At 36.3% G+C, this 24,914-nt stretch overlaps 3 protein-coding genes across 4 annotated transcripts; 2 read left to right on the forward strand and 1 right to left on the reverse strand.

The window, feature by feature from the left end:
• Window positions 1-2,634: 2,634 nt before the first annotated feature.
• On the forward strand, window positions 2,635-16,355 carry LOC120627572 (WD repeat-containing and planar cell polarity effector protein fritz). 2 transcript variants are annotated; one of them, XR_005658934.1, is made up of 13 exons: window positions 2,635-2,814; window positions 2,886-3,184; window positions 3,954-4,078; window positions 5,753-5,919; window positions 6,388-6,502; window positions 6,965-7,192; window positions 8,444-8,577; window positions 10,053-10,173; window positions 11,352-11,617; window positions 12,554-12,711; window positions 13,436-14,070; window positions 14,515-14,733; window positions 16,174-16,192. XR_005658934.1 is itself a non-coding variant. In XM_039895575.1 (13 exons), the coding sequence occupies exons 1-13, from the start codon at window positions 2,738-2,740 to the stop codon at window positions 16,227-16,229; spliced, it is 2,514 nt and encodes an 837-aa protein (XP_039751509.1). In that variant the 5' UTR covers window positions 2,635-2,737; the 3' UTR covers window positions 16,230-16,355. The 2 variants fall into 2 exon arrangements, 1 of the variants encoding a protein (XP_039751509.1); XM_039895575.1 differs by having other exon boundaries at window positions 14,515-14,647; window positions 16,174-16,355.
• Window positions 16,356-19,189: 2,834 nt separating this feature from the next.
• LOC120627718 (ubiquitin-60S ribosomal protein L40) lies at window positions 19,190-20,212 on the reverse strand. Its single transcript, XM_039895742.1, has 3 exons — window positions 20,058-20,212; window positions 19,581-19,813; window positions 19,190-19,437 (listed from the first exon to the last, which is right to left on the reverse strand). Exons 2-3 carry the CDS (start codon window positions 19,804-19,806, stop codon window positions 19,274-19,276), a joined length of 390 nt encoding a protein of 129 aa, XP_039751676.1. The 5' UTR covers window positions 19,807-19,813; window positions 20,058-20,212; the 3' UTR covers window positions 19,190-19,273.
• Window positions 20,213-20,489: 277 nt separating this feature from the next.
• On the forward strand, window positions 20,490-22,833 carry LOC120627435. Its single transcript, XM_039895437.1, has 3 exons — window positions 20,490-20,651; window positions 21,969-22,145; window positions 22,602-22,833. Exons 1-3 carry the CDS (start codon window positions 20,577-20,579, stop codon window positions 22,740-22,742), a joined length of 393 nt encoding a protein of 130 aa, XP_039751371.1. The 5' UTR covers window positions 20,490-20,576; the 3' UTR covers window positions 22,743-22,833.
• Window positions 22,834-24,914: the final 2,081 nt, after the last annotated feature.

Below are 24,914 nucleotides of genomic sequence, written 5' to 3' on the forward strand. Positions count from 1 at the left end.
TCAGTCATCTTAGTACCCATCACACAAGCTACGCTTCCTTTTAACAATGGGAGACTTCGGCCTTGGCTAGTTACAACCCTATTACCACCCAGCGATTTAGCGTTCCGATATGATGTCGCGCAGAAGCCGATTAAGGGAGTATGGCAGTTCTATTTAACCCATAGGTTAAATAGAACTGCCATACTCCCTAACAGGCTAGCCCGCTGCCATCTTAGACTGCAACATCAGTAACCAATGATGGGGTCCTCATGTAAATAATTTATCGAACAGGCTTAGTTCTGCTGCCTATGCAGTAAAGAAGATACGCCACCTGGCAGACATAGAAACTGCTAGGCTGCTCTAGTCTATTTAAGTCACTTTCACAGAATTATGTCATATGGAATTTTACTATGGGGTAATGCTGCTGATATTGGCACTATTTTCGTAGAAGAAGGCTGTTCGTGCGATCTACAAAATGGGAGAGAGAGTAAATTTAAAGATATTAAAATAATGACAGTACATTACATAAATACATATTTAAAAATTTAATGTATGTTCACAAAAATATTTCAAAATTTAAAAGAAAATGTGTATGCAAAACTTTGAACGATAGAAGCAAAAATAAACTTGCAGTTCAGTACACTAGACTACACAAAATAAGCAATTCATTTAAAGGAAATTGTATACAATTTTACTATAAATTACCGGTTTATATCTTGGGGATGTCACTAAAAAAGTTCAAAGATTGTATTAAGCGAAAGCTTGTAGAAAAGTCCTATTATAGTATAAAGGATAACGTAAGCGATAAAAAAGCTTGAGTGTGAACAATTGCTCTAACCAGGTTGCTTCTTAAATATTTTCTAATGACAATGTGAGATGGTGATAACAAAAAGAACACCCGGCTAGGTTTGTTGTGGGCTTCTTCTTAGACCAGGGCGCGTTTGGAACCCTCGTAGCTTTAGTTTTAAGTTTACGATTGTAGTTACCATCGCCATCACTACTCACTGCTATGTACACATTTTGTTATAATCAACGCATCAAAAGTGCCATCAATGTGCCTATTTGAATAAAGAAATATTTGACTTTGACTTTGACTTTACCAACAGGTGAGATTGCAGTCAAGGGCTAACTTGTAGTGTTAAAAAAAACTATTCCCTAGATCGTAGTCAGATCGTTGTACCTACATTAGAAACAATAGGTACTTCCTTTCCTTTTAAGAGATATTCGAGATTTTTTTTCATTACCAATCAAAATAAAAGTCAATTGACTTGCATTCAAGATATCGTTTAATCGTTACATTCCTTAAAAGATAAAAGCTCCATCCATATATACTACCGCGAACACATTTTCATAATATTTACATGTGTGGTGTCAGACAACCTTTTTCTAATTAATTTGGTCACTACATAGTGACCAAATTAATTTTATAAGAATTAGTTTTTGGAAGAAATGGAACTTCGAACTAGTTTGTCTGCGGTAAAGAATACCTACGTGTCTGAGTGTTTAGTTTTACGATTATATCCTAAAAATAAACGAGTCATACATAAAAAAACTCATTAAAGACATTTTATTTTAACGACGCGACGCGCTTGTTGTTTGTTACAAACACTTAACACCGACAACAATCAACATTACACATACTCGGCATCCCCATACTTTGCGTACGCGTGATTAGAGGTAATCCATACTATTGGTGGCGTTCCTAGGGTCTTGAATAAGAGCAAGCCCAGTTACATATAGGACTTATTCCACTCATCATATGGCCAATATAAGGCAGTTGTTTATGTGCCAAATAACAGACATCAACTCATGTTTGAAAAACACTACGATTATGGTCCACACGCTAGTTATGATTAGAAATTTTGATTGATAATAAAAGCCTGGTTTTTCGGCTTCTATGGTAATACCGCCACTGTTGGTGTACTACCCCAATGAATAAAGATTGGCACTCTAAATAAGAAGAAATCCAAATGATAGGATTTTTTTCGTGAATTGAGTTGTCAGGGGGTTCCTCAGGAGATATTGACTTTACAATGAATTACCAATTATTCATTGTAAAGTCAACGTCTCCTGAGGAGGCTCCGGTTTCGGAACGAAACGTGCGTAGCAGGTGCATTGCCGAAGATCTGTTTGGTGTGGAGTATAAGGATTGAAGAAATTATAAATTACACTATACAGATTCTTCTGCTTCTCGCGGAGTACAGCAAATTAAGCTTAATTTTCATAGTTTCTACTCTATTTTGCCTTGTTATGATATATTTTATTAAACAGCTTACTCATATTATTTATTTCAAATATGAATAAAAGAAAATAATTTTGTTACTTTAAATAAAATGCAAATTATGATTTTAGCTTTCAACTTTAATTATTTAATTTATTAATTATAAAATTTAAAACCAAAAGATTTTTTATATGCCCCACGTAGATGTATATAAAAACCACTGACCTAAGTAATAAAAACGTAGATTGTCTACTAAAAAAAAAATTGAAACGTGAATAATCTGTATGGCTGCAAATAATTGTTCTAAAGACATGGCTGTAAGGTGAAAGACCTTTGCCTTTGCCTTGTGTCAAAACTGTCAATTTGACATTGACGAATTAAGTTTAATTCTTTGAAGTTTCAACTTACAAGTAGGTATTGAAAGCAAACAAATATTAAGTACTTACACTAAGTTTCTAACTAAAGTATTTTAACTTTAAATAAATGTATCTAAGTAATATGAGTTATTAATTATGTACTTCAAATAAAACTAACACTATGTTCAGTTACGACGTAAAGTTCATAACAAGTGACGATTCTATTTGTTTAAAAAACACCGAATTCAAAAGTTTGAAGTAAGTTTTCTTTTTACACTCGAATTAATTCTTTTATTTATAATAACCAAGCTTGTTCTAACGTTAAACAGGTATGAAACAAAGAAAAAGGTTGATGAATCTATTCACGATCATGGAAAAAGGAGTTTCTGTGAACGGCGCGGTGGACTCTGGTGGTCAACAAGACCGAGACAACTCCGTCAATTAGAATCCAAACTCCGTGAAAGAAATATAGTGTACAGTGAATGGACTACAGACTCCCTATGCACCTTAGTATTTTCTTCAGGTGTCATAGCATACATAACAGTAAAATGCAATACATTAGACATGACCCACATATTATTTGATAGGTACTGTGTGGGCAAACTTAACGGACAAATGGTAACCGGTGGTATGTTTAATTTTTTATCACCACACGTCTCTTCTAAATGTGTACCAGCTTCTTTTCCCTCTTATCCTGCTATATGCATTTTGCACTTCTACCAACCATCTTTTTTACTAATATTATAAATGCAATAAATAGTTGTAAGTGTTTGTTTGTAAGTACAAACAATATCCTTGCAAAGCGCCTTAACAAAACAACCCATCAACTTGATTAATGACATAGAGTTAGATGAAAGGATCTAGACTAACATAAGCTACTTTTTATCCCTGGACAAAGGTAGTACTGGGTTTGGAGGATTTTGTGAAAAACCTATAATAAACATGTACAAAGAGAGCGGGCAATAGCTAGTCTTGTATAATTTTGGTTTTTGTTTTAAATACACTATTTTATTAGTGTTTACAAGAGAAATTGCAGTTTAATAAGTCTCAGAGGGGACCTCTTCCCGAGGGTGTTGTATGGGCTGTTATAGACTATTAATGAAGTATCTAGTAGCCTGGTTGGTGGTCAAAGAGACCAGATATAAGATTATGAAACTCAGCATTCTTCAATTGTCATGTCCACTCTGAATTATGTGCCAATTCACTGCAGATCACAGCCAATGCAGAGTTCTATTTTTGAATGTCATTGTTATTTGCATGTACACTTAAAAGTGGCCAAAAAGTTTAAAAACTACTGTATGCTAAGTGCACAAGTTTTTTATTGGTTTTTATTTTTTTTATTTTACCCAAGTTTGTTTTTGGTTTTGTAGTGCTTTTCAGTTATTTGTTTTTTTCAGTTGTTTTATGTAAATCGCTCTTATTGTTCACTCATACTGATAAAACGGGCACATTGATCACATTTGGCAAAAACATTGATAACAGTCTTCCCATACAAATCTCAGATAGAGATCCACATTTACAGGTATGTGTGAGCTACTGTGTGCAGCCATTAAATGTTATAATCTAGTTTTGACACTATCATATCCCCCCTTATTAATAAATGTTGCATGACGTCAGAATAAATAAATAAATATACTACGACAATACACACATCGCCATCTAGCCCCAAAGTAAGCGAAGCTTGTGTTATGGGTGCTAAGATAGCTGATTTTTATTTTTATGAATATAATACTCATTAATACTTATAATATACAGACAAACACCTAGACACTAAGTTTATTTTTAAGCAAGATTTTTTTTTTTACCACCTCAATTTAGCCCTTGACTGCAATCTCACCTTGTGGTAAGTGAGGATGCAGTCTAAGACGGTAGCGGGTAACCTATTGGGGAGTATGGTAGTCATACCAATTGGTTTCTACGCGACCATCGCACCGGAACAATAAATCGCGAAGCTGCACGTCTTTGTCGGTAGGGTGGTAACTAGCCACGGCCAAAGCCTCCCAAAAGACCAGACGAGATAAAATTCGGAAATTATAAATTCAAAATTGACTTACTATTACAAGAATAGTTCAAAGCATTCCCTACAAAAAAATCATGCAAATTAGCCTACACTCTTCATTATAGTGTACAGTCGCGGAATTAAAAGGTTCGTTGATTTTCGGCGATAGAAAAATAGAAATGAAAGGCCAAAGAGGCTTTGGAAAACCATTATATTTGGGAACCATTATATTATATTTGGGAAGACACTAGAGGTTTGGATCTATGCTCTCGTCTAGTATGTTCCATGAGAAATAGATTACAATGTGTGATTGAAGCTAAAGGTGGTTATTATATGTCATTATACATATTCGTAGTTTTCATTGACTTTTGCTTATTATTTTATAGTTTGAATACATTTTGTAACATTGCATTGATGGAATAGGAAAAACCAGCAAAACCTTATTCGATAGAAAACGTCATCCTCATCATCAAATCATCAACCCATTATAGGCCACTACAGAGCACGGGTCTCCTCTCACAATGAGGAGTGGTTAAGGCCGTAGAAAACGTCATATATATTTAATAACATTTAAATATATATGACGTTTTCTACGGCCTTAAAGCAGCACTGTTTCTTGCACTTCTGTGTTGGCATAATGGACTCTAGCAGTACTAGTGCAAGCGAAAACCGACACTAAAATGACCAACCTTTTCATTTCGTGACTACAAAAAGACGAGATATTGACAACCAAATATTAAAAAAAAACACATTTACTTTTCTTTTAAAGTATATATAGTATACTAGCTGTTGCCCGCGACTTCGTCTGCGTTTGATTTTGTTTTTAAAGTATTCAGTATCGCTAAGCTTTAAATGAGTATAGTAGTATATATATATAACATGTGACTGCCAATTAATTATAGACAAATAATTTGAAATAAAATAAAATTGGTCGCAATTTTATTTTATTTCAAATTATTTGTCTAACTAAAGATCTAAGCTATCCTATCTCTTAAGTTGGATCAGACTGCTCACGGTGTACTAATTTAATTTTAAATCGGTTAAGTAGTTTAGGAGTCCATCGCGGACAAACATCGTGACAGGAGATTTATATATATTAAGATATAGTTATATATCATATGTATGTTGTAGCACAAGCTTGTGCTACGAGATATATGCAGAATTAAATTGTCATTTTCATGTGATTAATAATTTCAGATTATAAATCTAGGTGGCAGTGCAAGGAGGGCTGATAGACGCGTGTCCTCTTGTGAATCGTCCACCTATGTTCGCATACTAGTGTGGGGTGCCACGATAATAGAACCAGCTCCCTGGAGTCCTGTGCTAGAGGACCATGCTAACTTACATCTTTACCAGATAAATGGGTAAGTGAGCGGGATGCTTTTATATTATGAAAATTAAGCTTAATTTGCTATACTCCGCGAACAGCAGGAGAATAGCAAATTAAGCTTATTATCATCATAAGATATTGACTTTACAATTTAACAATTATTCATTTTAAAGTCAACATCTCCTGAGGATGCTCCGGTTTCGGAGCGAAACGTGCGTAGAGGGTACATTGCCGAGGATCTGTTTGGTGGGTAGTATACGGATTGAAGTAATTACAAATAACACCATACAGATTCTCCTGCTGTTCGCAGAGTATAGCAAATTAAGCTTAATTTTCATAATATATTATGGATTTCCGCAAAGTAACGCCTGCTTCTATCCAATATTTATATGCTTTTAACAAGAATGTCTTGAATGGATGTCCAGTGCTTGTCTCGGAATTAAATGGACCAGACACTACAGCTTTGGAAAAATAAAATATAACAGTGATTGAAACATTTCAGGCAGCAAATGACATTATTAGCGTATCATCAGTTGGAGAATGAAGTACTCTTTGCCGAAATATCACACAAACATGATCACATTGTTCATGTTTTAGAGCAAATAGCTTGTCATAAGGTAAGAAATTTACACGCTTTTTATTAGCTTTATCTGTATGTTTGTCTGTTATGTTTATATAAAAGTAACCGACTCCTTTGGACTTGATTTGGACTTTCTTCAAACCGTCTAATTTCGGTGTAACTTTGTAGATATATTAAGGACACAGCTCTAGTAAAATAAAAAAAACAACTAGTAAAAAAAACTGCCAAATTAATATTTCCTTCATAAAAATCAAAACTGATCCAAATCTAAAAGAAACAAAATACCGTGCATATAAATGCACGTCAATTAGAAGTGCACATAGCATTGACAAAACGTCATGTTAACTTAATTTGAAAAAATAATTTAGAAGAAACCATGAAAATAATTACCACATTACACATTAGAAAATTAAGTTTCCTATGTAATTGACTTATGTCTTTTTATGGGAATAAATGGGTCTTTAAACATAACTTTCTTCAGAAGCATGTTTTATTTCAGAATGGCGTTAATTTAATATGGCTACGATACGAAATACCAGAGGGAGAGAATAGAATTACTAAGTTATCCAGCCTCCGTGAAAATGTAACCAGAGTTTGTTTGCCTGCGCCTGCTAGAGTCGCGCGGCGGTCACCCTGTGACTCGAGACTGCTTGTGTCTTGTATTGATGCCTCAATACACGTTGTCCATCACATTACTGGGCTCACTCATTCCACTAGAGCAGGATTTGTAAGTTGAATTTATAGGAGCTGTTGTTAACAGGGCATATCGCATAGGCGGATGGCCCAGGCCATGAGGTGGATAACAAGGACTAATATAGAAAAAGTAATTGTTACCAACACCAAAAGTTTAGTAACTTAATAAGTACATTTTTAAAAATAATTATACAAATAAATACTTTTTTATTATATAGGCGGGTATCACTACATAGTACTCGTATAAAACAAAGTCGCTTTCCGCTGTATATCTGTACATATATCATATGCTTTAATCATTAAAAAATATATATATATATATATATATATTAATAGATAAGTGTCACTCAGCAGGAAGGTTTTGAAGTATATTACATGCATAACTTAGTTGAGAAACTGATAATTTTGGAGGTTTCTAATGTGATGTCGTAAATAAATACATTTTTTTGCGCTTACATTGCAAACGCTGGCTGAAACCTGCGAGATAGATCAAAATAATGTACTACTCCTATACCTTAAAAAGGTCTACAAAAAAGTCCGCGATGGTGTATCTCCAAAGAATAAACAAAAGTAATAATTTTTACATTTTACAAAAAAATATACGCTTTTTTACAATACTTTTTAAAACAATACAGTATTATTCCTTATCCAATTAAATACATTAGAGACGTGCATTTCATGTGGATCCAAATTGTCATTTACAGCATATTTTATTTATTAGAATATATTAGAGCAGTGGCGTGCACAGGGTCTTCGACCGTGGTAGGCATAAAGCAGGTACGTGGCATAAAATGGAAAAATTCCCCTCTAATACGAGTTATATAAAATAATTTGGGTAGGCACTGTCCACTGTCTTGGAGGATATTTTAAATAATCGTCGCACGTCGCGCCTACATCGGGTAGCAGGCGCGGCGCTACATTCAAACTCCCGAAAAACAAATTCAAATTTCATAGACTACATACCTTGCGCTCTTGCGAAGCCTTAAATATAATTATCACATGTCAGTGAATGTCATGTCATGTCAAAAATCAAAACACGATGGCAATACGGTCTCCGATGCCAACTTCCTAACCCCAAGTAAATCTTATCTTTTTTATATAGCAGGCAAAACTTATATTAGACAGACAAACGTAACGTAACAATTTTGGAAAAATTTGCAATGCCGCTTACGCTCTAAAACAATTAGTGTACGCCGTTGTGAAATCAGAAAAACCTAAAGGGCATTTCTAGTGTATTGTTATTAAGATTTATATGCGTGACTTGTGATGTACGTACGAATTACAGATAGCCACAGACGTGCGATGGGCGGGCGAGTTGATAGTGGCTACAGAGGAAGCGGGCAGGCTGCAATGTTTCGACCGCGCCCTCTCTTTGTTACACCATCACACCAAATGTTTGGACCTCACTTCTTACATGCGGTAAGTTTCATAACGCGCTATTTACATTGACACTAGCCATAGCTCGTCTGCGTTCATTACGGTTTCTTGCAAAACCCCGTGGGAACCGTTTTTCCCCCGAAAAAAAAAAGAGCCTCGTGTTTTCAACTATATGCCAAAAATCTAGTAGTTAGGGGTCAAAGGAAGGACAACCACCGTACTAATATTATAAATGCGATAATATGTTTGTTGTCAATGATTGTATTACGACAATTTATTTTAAACATATAAAGAACGACCACAATGAGCGTGATAGAAATGTTCTATATGTGAAGCCTCTTTTTTTTTCAACTTCTTTTATGTGAAAGCCGCATAAAGATGTAATTTAAGTAACGACTTAAATTACATCTTCATGCGGCTTTCACATATTCAAAATTTAAAATCCAAAAATGTTTTATTCATGTAGACCTTATCACAGGCACTTATGAAGCGTTCACACATTTAACATGTTACTGTATTATTAACCAAATTCGTTAACTTTAAACTAAAGCTAGGAGGGTTCCAAACGACCCCTGGTCTAAGAAGAAAGAGCCCACAACAAACTTAGCCATGTTTTTTTTTTATTATCACCATCTCACAGTCTAGTATTGAGGTATGAAGTTAGAGCACCCAAGCTTTTTTATCATATATGTAATCCTTAATATTATAATAGGATTTTTCTCTAAGCTTACGTTTTATATAAACTTTGAACTTATTGAGAGACATCTCAAGGATTTCATCTGGTAATTTGTTATAAAATTGTATGTTAAATTACCCTTAAGTTAATTACTAATTTTATGCAGCCTAGTAAACTGCACTACAAGTTTATTTTTACTTCTAATATTAAAATAATTACATTCCACTTTCTTTTTAAATTTTGTCATATTTTTATGTATGTACATACATATATATTATAAGTACATATATATTCTAAGTAGCAGTATATATAAGAGAATTAACATTACAGTCAGTTTTTATTTCTTATTTACTAAGTACTTGCGCGGAGTGCGTGATTGTGTGCGTGTGTATCTCACTAAACTCCTAAACGGCTGAACCGATTTGAATGAATTTTTTGGTATGCGTTTGGGTGGCACCCTGGATGGTTTAGATTCACAAATCAGCCCGACAGATGGCGCTGGGGTCCGCTAGTTATTTATATATTTGGAAATCGGGCTATCGTTGATTATGCAAATTTTCGTCATTCTCGAAGTCGGTCCGAGTTGGATTTCTAAAAATATTAATCGTTATTTTTTTTTTTTTCAAATTTATATAAATAGTAGTTTCTTTTTTTCTTAAATATAGTTCAACGGATAAATACCACACCATATTTTTAGATATTTCCACCCAGTTGCATGGATCGTGGTCACGACGGGACTGCGTAGGTACGAGATGTCAAGTTGGATATCACGGGCTATATCTGACTACAGAATCTGATTAAAATCTTAAATAGTAGTTTGATATAATATTTACTATTCCAGGGATGCGAAACGTGTACAAATATTGGCGAGCCTCACTCTTAGAGGCGGTCCTCTTATCTTGGCCTCATTTACCGGAGGGCCCTTGACGCTGCTACGGATCACACACGCCCGACTGTTATCGGTAATGTATAGACATTTCACAAAAATAGATTTTTTCATTAATCATAGACGGACCCAATAGCATTGGCCGCCTGTGTGTTCTGAGTGCAAGATTTTTCATATATTCGATCGCTTAAAAGTAAACTATGATTTCTATGAAAGAGCGCCAACTAGGGACAATAGATGACGATCTTTCGACGCCATACAAATGATTGTTTATATGCGATCGGATAGATGGAAATTCTCGCACTCAGCACACCGATGTTAAACGGAAATCCGTTGCATATAAACAGTGGGATATTTCACAGGATATGTGAGGGCCACTCATTGCCCATCATAATAAGTGTTAAGCCCAATAGCGTGCATAGAGGGTATGCATAGGGTGGTGATAAAAATTGAAGAAATTCTCTAGTACGAGTTTTGAAAAACCTAAGGATAAGCATTGTTAGTGTTATAAAAAGCCTACCCTTAACGACCGAAGCCTCTTAACAGATAATTATTGTTGCAGCTCTTATTCCGATTATTGATTCATTTATTTATTTACTAGCTGTTGCCCGCGACTTCGTCTGCGTTTGATTTTGTTTATTCATGTGGCATTAAATTTAGTTTCTGTTCTAAAAAAAAATTCAAGTATTCAGTATCGCTAAGCCTTAAATGATATGATGATGATTGGCGATTAAAATATTATTATTTGTTGGCCCTGCTTCAGAGTCTAAGGCCAAGGGCTCAATTCAACTGAAAGATGTTTTTTTCACTGTCTGGTTGTTCATCTGTACATTATAAGTATTTATGTTTAATATTTCTAAATATCATTTATCTTAGTACCCATATCCGATATCCGAGGAGATGCCAGTATTTTCGTAATATATTTATTTATTATTATTCCACTTATATCTTTGAATAGCGGTGATAGCATAGTGGTTGGGACTTCGGTTTCACTTTCGCAGAGCCGTATTCGAATCCGCACCTCTAGCTATATCTACTCGTAAAATCTGAAGTTATGTGCATTTTAAGCAATTGAAATATCACTTGCTTCAACGGTGAAGGAAAACATCGTGAGGAAACCCGCATGCCTTGAAAATGTGGAGTCCACCAATCCGCACTGGGCCAGCGTGGTGGACTACAGCCTTCACATTTTGGGAGAAGACGCGTGCGCAGTAGTGGGCCCGGTAATGGGTTTATATAAAGACATCTTTTCAGGCTTGGATACGCTCTTGTCGTACAACTAACGCAGTGGCTCTACTTCGGGCTCTCGATTGGGAGGAGGAAGGGGCAGAATGCCTCAACGCGATAAGTGAAATTGTACGCAATGCACTTCGTAAAGGTGCTTTAGGGGAGAGCGGGGAAGTGGTGCAGATGGCACTGGGCGCGTATTTAGCGCCGAGTGTGCCTCTACCTGCAATGGCCACCAAATACGCGCCAGCTGTACATGACTTGGCCAGGAAGTTCTTCCACCATTTGCTAAGGTAACTGTTTAGTACGCCATAAATCACGCCATATAAACGCCCGATGTTTGAAATCAGTCTATTCCCAATTCTTCAAATGGTCGATTCGGTCGAAATAAAGGTCGATTAAATTTATTAGTTATATCCTTATTTTAAGCCGCGAAAGCCCAGCGGTTAGGACTTCGACCCTCGGTTTGTACTGGTCATCACCCCATATGCACCTTTTATGATTTTTTGGAGTTTCGTGCGTTTTTAATGTAAGGAAAACATCGTCAGGAAATCGGCATGCCTAAGAGCTCTCCATAACGTTCTGAAAGGAATGTACAGTCTACTAATCCGCACTAGGCCAGCGTGGTGCAAATCTTTTTGACTCTGACACGTGAACTGAAGTGGGCTGGTAATTGGGTTGATGATGATGAAGGCAATAATAATCCTTATCTACAGAGAAGAGTAGGTAAAGGATAATACTACTAAATTAAATATGTCATCTGAAGTTATTGGATTGGATTGATTTTTACTTTCGGGTAAAAGACGGCAACAATGTGTCTTTTTATCAGCCGTCACTTCCTCTGAATTGTAGCCCTTATACACTTTTTTACACGAATATATTTTCCCCAATTTAATCCATCTCTTCTTTGGTCTTCCTCTACTGCTTTTTCCTTTCACATTAATATTTATGCAGTATTTGTAATAACAATAAGTATATGAGTAACTCGACTAAGCTGCAGGACAGGTCAACATGGCTGCGTTGTGAAAAGTGCAGATTGTCCTTTCTGCCCATGTGCAGTAGAATGGCCCAACTTGCGCTCCGTTACTCTCAATGAGTATACAAAGAAAAGTACTGCTTACTACAGTGTACTATTCTTATGTTCTTTTTCAATAATACCATACTTTCATACATATTTTCTATTCACAATAGGGTTCCGGCGACATATACTTTGTTTTTTTTAATACCAGACGCGGTCGTATCGAAAAGGCGCTCAGTCTAGCGGTAGATTTGGCGGCATGGGATCTGTTTGTTGACGCGAGGTGGGCTGCCAAAAAACACAACCTGCCACATCTCGTCGAAGAGGCAAGCACTTGCGCGGCACATTATGCAAGGCTTGACGGACCTGGTGAGCAAACCCTGTTTTATCGTAGGGAAATCCTCACGGATACCTCTCGCCTCGGAGAGGCGGAGATGTAACGTCGGACTTCTACCGATTGAAACCCCACGGTGTTCCTAACCACAAAGCACTACCTGGTTTCGGGAACACTTCCAAACACAGCCGCAACTGGTAAGCAAGCACAAGCGACGATGACCGTAAATAGAGAAAATGTTACTATATCTAGGAAAATGAATGATATCAAATAAAGCAAATCCCTCTGACTTATCACTTCATACAATTTGAAACACCTTCAGTGTATAGACACAATATTTATTCTTAATTTTTAATGTTTAATGTTTTTTTATTACTGTGCTTTTTGGATTTTACCACAATAAAGAAAAAAAATCTCGATTTTGATGGTTTCACTGTTTCATAAAATGGTTAAGTTGAACCCATTTCTTATTTGTTTATTTATTTGTACACCAATACACAGTTAGGAAAATAAAGGACGAATAGAGTGAAACACAAGGACTGGAGTAGAATACAAGAGATAAGCGAGCTCTGCCAGGCAACCTTAGGATTAGGCTAGGATTTCTTGATGTGATTAAGTTTCCAGAGAGAGATGAATCAACTTACTGCAATATTATACTCCTTACCTTTTAACCCATTTTTAAAGAGTTTCTAAATCACGATTACTGTTATATACGCTAGTTTGGTTTTGATTTTTTTATTATTTTAATTTTTTTTCCAGATTCCGAATGCTCCGAGTCTTGTTCACAATGCAGTTCGCATTCATACTCCGGTTCGGAAGACGAATCGAGTTCGTCCCCCAAACCGATAAAAAGTAACCCCCCACCTCTCCCTCGAGTCCCTATGCCTCCCCATCCGTCTATTCTCACCGTGCCGATAACCCAAAATGAACCGTACACAACAAACAGTATCAGACCAAACCTGCACCAATATCTTGAACGTGACACCACAATTTGGGCCAAGGATATACCTTTGAGAGACGATACCTGCATAAGGAGCATGTATAAAAGGGACATAAAACCGATAAACACAGTCCCAAATGTCCGATGGAATAGTATGGACAATGTACTCAACTGTCAAAGACCTCCTATAAATTCTGTAAACTATGAATATACGAAGGCAACTCAAAGCGTATTGGATATCCTTCCTCGGAACCAAGACGATAGGATAGCATCGCATTTCAAACACTTATTTCAAACCGAACTGAAGGAAGAATCTAACGATAGATACATCGCGAACATTTCAAACAATAGCAACTTTAATGGCCGATATCCTCAAGACAAATACTGGACGGGCGTGAAACCTGAAAAGAACAAGGTCAAATTCTCCGACACAGTTAAAATTGCAGTTGTTTCAGTAAGTATAAATATTTAGCTAATCTATTTGAAGTTAAGTTATAAGTACTTATTCCTCGTTTATTACCTTTTCACTCCTAACCAGTTTTCTTGAAATAAGTTAAAAACTTGATAACGAATTAATTTTATAAAGTAGCCCTACTGGGTACGATCTCCTCAGAGTAAGGAAGGTTTAGGCTGTATCCAACTACGCTGGCAAAGTGTAAATGAATTGGTAGATTTCACACATGGGCGTACCCATCTTCTGGTCTAGGCTGTTTTTGAAAAAAAAAATTTAAGGCCCTCTTTAATCGATACTGAAGGCAACACTGTATTTTTCTTTTTGTCTGTCTGTCTGTATCTTGGCCGCCATACATTTTTAAAGAGAGTTCATTCATTTTATGCGAGATTGGCCGCAAAGTGATTTTCAGATGCCTAATACAAAATAACGCACGGTTCATTTCAGGAAAGTCTAAGTCCTAACCCAGCGCACGAGTTGGCTGCCAGCCTGCCGCTGTGTCCACCGCACAAGTACCTAACCGCGTTCGCGCCGCTCCCCCCTCCGCAAGCGCCGGCCACGCCCGCCACCCACCCGCCCGGTACTACGCTCGACTACGTCGAAGTGTGACGCATGACCCACCCATTGACGTGTGTTAACCCATACACTATGAGTAGACTATACGTAGTGAGTGCACGAACAAGTACAATTACGCTAAAGGTCTTATTAATAAACGTGGCATTACGTCGGAACAGTTATGACCCTTCAACTGACAGAACTTTTAAAAGAATATATTGCACTGTCGTTCGCAATGAGGGCTCGTTTTCGAGCATGCAAATAATGAAATATCGAAGTGAAATGACATCGGATTAAAGCTCTTATTTGCCTAAAGTTGCTCAGGCTTTCGACAGAACGTTTATGAAACATAACTCAAAAGGTCCGGATTTGAGACTGTAAAACGAGTGACATTAGGTCGATTTCACTTTGGTGATACAAAGTCGAGCGAACAAATCTTTGCCACTGCACTGCAGACTTTATCAACAATGAATTTATATATCGACGTAACGCCACGTTTTTTAGGACCTTGAAAGTGCGCTGTAATCGGTCAAATACGTGCTTGACAAATTATTTGACGTTTTAATGAAAATTTTACTTAGCAGCTAGAATTAAATTAATAGTAACAGTTCGATAGTGTTTGTCAAACATGTATGTATGGGAGTGTGTGTCACTCAATGGCGCATTTGCGGGCAAACACTGCGCTGCGAAGGTCGCCAACTCTCCAAGATGTTGAGAGTCTCTGGTTATTTTGTCTGTGACAAAAAAAAAAGGCAAAATGCTGGACATTCATCCCATTTCCAATGCAATAATTAACTTATTTGCTTGTTTTGCCAATCGTTGCCTTTTGCTCTTATCATTCCAGCGTTTTGGTACTTGAAAACTTGCAAATTATTTCTGAAAAATCTAATGAGGTCACTGGGCACTATAATGGATTTTTCCACTAGTTTAAGACAAGAAATACTGTGAATTAGACAACTGCAATGCATATTGCATTGCAGTTGTCTTATTCACATGCAATGTGCTAACACCATTAGATGAATCAGAGTTGTAAACTTTTATTTTGGGTCTCAGTGTAGTAATAAGCTTGGCTATTTTAATAACACGATTTTCAATAATATTTATCACATGCATGACAGCTTTAAATTATTAACACTTGCACTATTCGTACAACTATTCACATCGCAAACCTGCAGACTATAAATTGCGAGAGTATTTCCTATTTGACGTCATTGAATGCTTTATTTTTTTCCTTACAGAACATATGATATTTTTATTTTCCATATTGTTCCATAGATTATTATTAAAATCTGCCACTTAAAAATTGGAATGGATTATTCCTAATGGTTCGGGAAAGTTTTGAATCACTGAAAAAAGAGTTTGAGCAAGACCCCTTTTTAATAGTTGTCTAGAAAAAAGTATTTAGACTAAATAAGTCTCATTTTCTACGGAATGAATGGGGTTTCTAAGAACTACTCAACTACAATGCATGATTTCGTATATTGACTCTTAGTAATATTATATTTAGATATTATAAGTTTCTTACCTAAGTAGTGTTATATTTATTTACAGATAGCGCTGCTCAAAAGGTCCCTAAGATTAAAGTTGTACATTTTGGAATGGTGTAACCCTATATAAATAGTTTATAATTTAGCATAGATATAGGTGAGTTTAAATAACCACTGTATTCCGTCCATATTTATTAGCTTTAATACTTAAATTAAGACATTATTAATAAATAATTACAGACTTAATATGAGTTTAGTTTTACTTGCCCTGACCTTTACCAAAGAACGAGTTTGCAGACAATTTATGAAGAATCAATAATGACCTATTTCATTCACGTAGGAGATGTACTTGAATAAAATATAGTACCCGTTATACTTTGAAGCAGTGAGATTGCAAATATGTACTAGTAACATATTAGATCAATGCTTTAATATTCAACTTTATGGAATCTTTCGCTCAAGTACCGGTTACTGGTATATGGCTGGCCATATACCAGTAACCGGTCATTTCGGTTCCTTAGAATATTTTCATTTAATTAACCAGTGACACTTAAAATAATACTTTATGCGATTCTGAGCCCTGCGTGCCACGTAGAGCTCCGTAAGCCATCGTCAGTCACGGTTAGAATCAGTAATATCTGATTCAAAAAAACCTCTCATTGAATGCGTAGGTCTAAGCTCTAAATACCTCTCAGCCCAGAAGTGGGGCACTAATAAGCTAATGTCAATCGTACACCATATTAAGAGCTTTATGTTCTGGAACAAGTATGAGGCCGAATTTACTCACATAGGTAAATATACACATAGTGGGTATGAATGTTACTATCTCAAAAACTTTTTCTCATTTTCCCCATTTTATGGTAATTTTTTAACATTAGAGGTATGGATGCTAAAATTTTCGAGTCAACTCAGTATTATATGTATAAATCATCATCAAAATGTTATAGGCAACAGTCCACTGCTGGTCTAAAGGCTTCTCAGGAAGGGTTTCGTCATTTTCACAACTCTCGGCAAACGGATTACTGATCGCAGTTAATAAACGTCTTCGTATGGACACCAGTGGGTTGGGGAAAACTATTCTGATCTGCCGCCGCCCTACACTGCACTGGATTGATGATTTATATTAATTTCATGTTTACTTAACACGTTGACTGCTGCCTAACATTAACAAATACGGTACACGAGTGCGGCAGGATTACACGCTAGGCGTGTTTTCAGCACTGGTGAAGCGTATTCGAAACAGGCGCTACGAGCATGCGGCCCCACACGCCTGGCGTGTTTAAACTTATCGCGACAGCTATGCGGCCTTTACGCAACAGGTGTGTTATTACATCACTCGTATTTTCTCATTTATTTATTGAACAACATGAAAACCCAACACTTGTCGCATTTGAATAGCAATTTGTATTTTTTTGTTGGATAAAATAGAATAAAACTTTAATGTAGTCAACACAGATTTTCTTTTTTTCAAAATTAATCATTTTCTAAAGAGCTTTAAATATAGTGGCTTTACATCTGGTAGGTACACTATTTTACTATATTCAAAATCGCGGCAACGTCAACCTGTGTGTAACTTGTGAATGTCATTTAGGAATCATGATAAATAAATAAGTAAAAAAACAGTATTAAATACCTACTTACATACGAATGCGGATTGCCGACAAAGAAGCAAATTTTAAAATAATATGCATTTTAAATATAATAATCCTTCCAGTAAATATACAGAACCATTGTTAAATTTACTTTTAAATTCGAAACAATAGTAACTCATTCCTGAGTAGTTTATTGGTACCGCTGGCCGCACCGATAACGTTTATTTAAGAAGATAAGAAAAAATAAGGATGCGGATGCATCGTTTTGTAATTCTGTCGGTATAATGGAATGCAAACCGATATTTATAAAATAAATTATTGACGATACCGATACCAATGAAAATAGTGCAGGCGAACTCAGGCGTACAAATATTAAAAAATATACAAATAGACGTCAAACTTATGTTGCGGATACCTTTATTGCAGAAAAACATTGTAGAGTATGCTAAAATATAGGACGACGATCCTATATCGATATCAATATCTATTTCGCGTCCCTATAAAATATTTTAAAACAATGCAATTATCTAGGTGGGTATTATTTAGTGATCGATGGTATTATACTATTGTTGCAAATATTTGGTCGAAAACATGTTTTTTATATGAACTTGTTAGTTATACGTGTGATGGTCGATTCTCTCGATGGCATGGGAATTATTAAGAAAAACACTCATGTATAATGATTAGATAACTCACAAAACAACGAATTTTAAGTAGGTATACTGTCTAATATATAATAAAACGTAATTGCGTTAACGTTTAACTAATATTTAATAAAACGTACTTGCGGTAACGTATAACACACTTGTTGCGTAAAGGCCGCTCTAACAGTATATTTAAACAACACAGCGTTTGTGTTTGCCGCACTCGCAGAACGCCGAAAAAACACGCCCAGCGTGTTCGGCCGCATCCTTGTAGGTACATTTATTTTAACACGCCTAGCGTGTTCGAGCCGCACACGCGTTACGTAGTTATCAAACACAAACGTTGTGTTTTCAGCAGCCAACGTGTTAATAATAATTTCTTTGTGATTTGCCATTACTTCTGCAATCTCCTACAAATCTATCGGTACCGATTAAGGACAAAACCAGCCATAATTGAACAAACTAGTCGCTACAGCTTTCAGCCATTCCAAAGTGTAATATTACTTTTGTTGTTGAATTGTTCTGACCATTAGCAGTAGAGCAAAAACAAAACGTTTAACACATGACATTTTCAAACAATGATTAATAAAGAAATTCATATTCATTAACATTTATTGTTTTGCCAACAGTAGGCACCTTGCAACTTGAACTAGAAATTTAAAATAACTGTGCAACATATATTTTACTGAATTCTCTATTGTTGCATTGAAATTTTAATAAAGATTATATGGTAGAATTTTAGCACTTTACATGGGAACTTTTATTTTGACATCACATAATATAATTTTAGATTATTTCATAATAGAGAACCAGGGCCAGCCTTAAGGAATGATGAGAAATAGAATTTGCAAGTTTTACACTTTTTATTGTTTAATTTTTAAATTTAACATTAATTGCATAAGCAAGTAGCTTTCTGTAATAAATGAAATTAGTCCTTGATCTTCTTCTTGGGGCGCAGATTGTTGGTGTGTCCGCACTTGGTCTTGCGGCAGTTGGTAGCACGAGGGTGAAGACGTGCATAGCATTTGCGGCAAATCATTTTATCGCAGTTATATTTCATGGCCAAAATCCTGAGAGAGGGCTCAATAGTACCTGAAATTATTAAATAAAAATATTATTACTCAGTTGGCCAACATGCTAGTGAGCATGACTTCTGCATGACATCTACAGAGTTGTAAACTAAACTCCAAGTCAACATGCAGGGAGCAAGACTTCTAACCAAATCGTATACTAACCTCCACGTAGTCTGAGGACTAGATGCAGGGTAGATTCCTTTTGAATGTTATAGTCAGACAGGGTGCGTCCATCCTCCAATTGTTTACCGGCAAAGATCAATCGCTGCTGGTCTGGTGGGATACCTTCCTTATCCTGGATCTTAGCCTTCACATTTTCTATAGTGTCAGAGGCTTCCACCTCGAGTGTAATGGTCTTGCCCGTGAGGGTTTTCACGAAGATCTGCATTTTGAAGCTGAAATAAGAATTTAGTTAAATAAAACGTCTATAATTTTGATGGACTGGCTAATAAAATGGAAACAAGAAACAAAAACTAGCAGTTGTCGTCAAAATGACATGCCACGCGGATTTCGAATATCGAAACACCCAGTACAACTCAAATTAAAAAACAATTTTCGAAGGAGTCGTTATTGATTGAATTGACTCTTTTTGCCGGAAATTTAATATTCTCTGGAATTATTGATATTTATAATACTAACCTTCCCAAAATGTGCTCGTTGTAATGTCAGCCTTGCACGAAAGAAAATTACACAACACCACAGAGTATACAACAGAAAAACGAGCACAAGAGTCCAGACACAGAGAAAGAATGTGAGCACAGGCACAGAGTCCAAACCGTCAACACCATGAACCCTACAATAAAAATGAGAGGAAAATAATTTATTTAATAATAAAAAGACCAATAACAACTGATACTAATAAAACTTCGTGAGTTTATATTTTTTTTCGACATAATGCTTGAATAAATTTTTTTTTCAGGTTTTGTTTCATTTATTGTTCATTTTTAAAATAACTAAAATGAAAATACTATACCCATGGAATTAAAAATTAAGAAAAAAATTATTAGACCTTATCGTTCAAAAACAGTTTTTATGACGTAAAACTCCCTGTCGCTACTGCGCTACGTTTCTGAACGTTATCGATATTCTAAAGTACTTGTTTCGTAACAGGGTTCGGATTTTTAACTTCGATAAATTCAGTGAATTATAATTCCAACCATGTATCACCAATTGAACCGATTTACTGGCAGGCTGATTGCCTCTTCTCACCTGCAGAATCCACTGTTCCCTGTTGTGAGTATAAAAAGTTCATCACCATACCCAACCTTATCTGCACTCATTAGATACTCAAATTCCATAGTTGCTTTTAGTAGTTACTGGCAGGCTGATTGCCTCCTCTCGGTTGCAGAAGTCAGTTTTCCTGCTGTAAGTAAAAAAATATTACATGCAAATAGATTAGTTGAGTGGCGCGGACTAGTGGTAGTTAGTGAGTAGCGATGTCAACATACCTTTATTAGATTCATTGGATTTGATCATCTTATGGAGTGCTGCTGATTTATGAAAAATATAGTGAAAATGGGAATTTACCAGAGGGTATAACATAAAAATAAAAAAAATTCGTATATAAAAAATCACCTAGATTTCATGTTACAAAAGATAGTGAAAATGGGAAATTTACCAGAGGGTGTAACATAAAAATAACAAATTTTCATATATAAAAAATCACCTAGATTTTCATGTTACTAACTATCACTTACTGCAACTTTGTGCTGAATTTATGTTACTACTAGCTAATCCTAACTTGTACTGAAAAACTGGGAAAGTTCTATCTACATAGGTGAAGGGTTTTGTGCCGTTCCACATTGTAAGTCTTTGTTTGTCCTCCTTTATACCCTAACTAAGCAACTAATAGAGTTAGTTAAAAGAACGGAGAGAAACAGGCTACATTTTATCCCAGGAGAACTAACTTTCCAGGTTTTGTAAGAGCATAATAGACGCAGACGAAAGATTGCGGGCAGCAGCTAGTGAAAATATATTATTGCTTAAGCCCACCAACCTGTATTGCAGCAGCATGATAGATCTAAAACCCTATTCCCCTTGAGAGAAGCCCCTGTGCCCAGCAGTGCAATGTTGATAGTCTCAAGAGGATGATGATAATGGTTGTTCTAATAATCTTATAAAAAAGGATTATAAGTGACTAGCTGTTGCCCACAACATCATCTGCTTTTGATTTGGTTTTTTGATGTGGCATTAAATTTAGTTGTAGATCTAAAAAAAAATTAAAGTATGTAGTATTGCTAAGCCTTAAATGAGGGGTTTGCTGCTGTCTGCTGAGGAGTTCTTTCCTCTTTCTACAACCACAGTTTGGGCAAAATTAAACACATATTATTACCTCTATAGTACAAAAATAATTATTTTAATTGGTAATAATTTGTCGGAGTTGTGGTGTAAAATTGTCAAACACTCCTCCACTCGCCCAAAGGAACCGAGCTTATTGTTGGGATACAAGTATTCTATTATTGTGTGAAAGCGTAACAAACAAACTTACAGTGACATTTATAATATAAGTAAGGAAGTAGGGATGTAATTTTAAGTTTTCTTCATTTTCAGGCCCCTATTGCTTTGCAACGAGTGGACCCTCCAGCAATCCAGTACAACACTAATCACATGTCTACAGTGACTGAAGCTACTGCATGTGCTGCAGGCTCCAGGCGATTGGTGCCAGGCACTAATATCCCATACCCCCCTGTGAACGAAACCATCCGAAAACAACAAGAACTATTTCAGGTAAAATTTTAGCAAAATATTTTAGACTGATTTTTTTTTTCTTGTAGCAAAAAAAAACTTCTTGCACAAAAGTTACTATAGTATTATGTCTATGTCACTCAAAGAAGTGATAAAATTGTTCATGCTTGAACTAAATTAGATAGAGAAGTGGTGGTCAAGTTTTAGTTACAATTCTTGGTGCTGCCACTCTTTTTTTTTTTTGCTAAAATAGTGTATTTATATATTATCAGATCATTCATTATTACATAATATTAATCATTTAATTTATTTATTCATTAATTTTATTAGCTTCAATAAACAATATAATAAAAGACATGTTATGATACATGATTATCAAAGCCATCAGCTTTGTTATACACTAACATTCCAGAAATAAAGTAATTCTTAGCATTAATGGGATGTTTATTGAACTGCAAGTTTTTTAGACTTAATATTTTATTTTTTATTTTTTTACAGAAAGACAATGATGTTCCAGTCCATTTGAAAGGTGGTCCATTTGATGCCCTTCTGTACCGCCTCACCATGCTGTTGTGCATCGTGGGATTGGCTGGCATCGGCCACACAATCTACGGCCATGCTGTTCCTAAGAAACAGTAATTCATGTAGTGAAAAACCGTTAAATTATGTTTTAGATGCATGTGTTAATATAGAACTCTGTTCAAATAAAGAACCACTTTAAGTTATAAAATTATGGTTTAATTATATATATCCAATAATCTACCAAGTCTAGTCTAAGTTTGCAAGTTTGTACAAGTACATAATGCACTGAAACACCTCAAAGGATTAGCAAGTTGCAGGGCAAGTAATATCTATCAAGAGTCAAAAATGGACTGAAGAATATACCTAATTTTTTTTTCATTGGTCTATCTCTAAATCTAATAGAAAAATTGACCAGGTTTCACCTGTAGTTACAATTAAAGTTGTTGGACAAAACACACTTTCCATCCGTGATTTTAGTCAAGCGCAAAACTGTACAAACAAAGCAAGGTTTCCTCAGGCAATATACTGTGGAAATTCCAAACCGTATTGACTGGCTTGAAAACCGGATCACCTGGAAACCGGGGAGCCTTAAGTGGTACACAGATGGCTCCAAGTCGGGTAGTAACGTAGGATGTGGAATATTTAATTATTTGAAGAGACCACCAGGGTAGGGCTCCAACGTAACCTGGGTGTCTACGCCTCCATATTCCAAGCAGAGGTCTTCGCAATAATTGAATGTGCGGAAACCTGTCTGCTAAAGAACTACAAAAACAAAACTATTTATATCCATTCGGATAGTCAGGCTGCACTTTCTGCTCTATCTTCTGAGGTTCTAAACTCAAAACTGGTAGAAAACTGCAGACAATTACTGAATACTCTGGCGCTAATAAACAGGGTCATTCTACGCTGGGTTCCTGGCCATAAGGGGATCATCGGTAACGAAATGGCCGATGAGCTTGCAAAGTCAGGCGCTTTGGAGAAGCAGATTGGCCCTGAGCCGGTCTGCGGAATACCCAAAAGCTTGGCGCAACTCACCCTTCAAACCTATTGTAATTACCACACACTTATTCGCTGGAGACAACTCCAAGGAATGAACCATTCTCGAGCGCTAATAAAACCATTTAACAAAAGGGCCGCCTCTGAGGCATTAGCACTCAACAGAAAAAACCTATGCATACTAGTGCGAGCGCTTACGGGGCACTGTGGGCTTAATAGACACATGTTCAACCTAAAGCTGCAGGATACAGATCTATGTAGACTCTGTAAGGAGGCTGCGGAGACGCCGCTGCATTTGATCTGTTCCTGCCCCGCGCTGATGCATAAACGCAGCACTCTTTTGGGGAAACACATAATGCAACCAGTGGATGCTAAATTTCTTCCAGCAAGGAAAGTGCTGCTTTTCCTGAAGGCGACCAACGCTTGCTGGGAGATCTAGACAGCGGCGTCACAATAGATCGTAGCCGGTCGACGTGACACCAGGGATCAGACGAACCTGAGCCGCAAGCAGAAGAAGAAGAAGAGAAGAAGAAGGTACCTTTATTTGTAATTATTAAGGGATGCGTTCCATTGACAGATGGGTGTTCTGACCTTATGAGGGCCATTCCACCCTATTCTTTGTTTTAGACGCGGGTTTCATCAGCATGAAAACCCTAAAACCTACCAGTTACTTACAGTATTTGTTAGGTCGTCAGAGTGCCGATTTTCTGCCTAAGTTTACTCATAGATCGCGTGAAAATTAGACTACGATTTTTATGGTATCGCAAGAGCGCCATCTAGTGACAGTGTTGTTTATTATTGCTCTTCTTTTTATTTATGATATTTACCATAAAAATCCTAGTTAATTTTCACGTTTAGGCAATCTCACTTGGCACTCTGGTAGCTCCCATACATCGCAGCGCGTACATGGGGGTCACTTCTTAGCTGTAAAAGCTTGCTTCAACCTCAACATCTTCTGGATAGGATCGATCAACAATCTATAATTATTATTAGTATTGTGAGGTGATTCTACCTACCTACTTATGTAGCAGTAATAATTATCGCTGCAACCTGATCTAGTAGGTAGGCACAAAGGGATGCTAAAGACTAAACTCGGATTCATACAGTAACTTAAGTCTATCAACTCCTAAAATTTAGCTCTTGGGGAAAATTGGATTATTCAAATCATAGGTACATTGCTCTCTGTATTCTGTACTTTCTGCTTTTCGGGTTTTTACCACAATAAAGAAAAATTATGAGCGAAGGAACGAAGAATTTGAAAAGTCTATCTATGCCTGCCATAACATCCAACCT

This window comes from Pararge aegeria, chromosome 11, assembly GCF_905163445.1.
Source record: "Pararge aegeria chromosome 11, ilParAegt1.1, whole genome shotgun sequence".
NCBI classification, from domain to species: Eukaryota; Metazoa; Arthropoda; class Insecta; order Lepidoptera; family Nymphalidae; genus Pararge; species Pararge aegeria.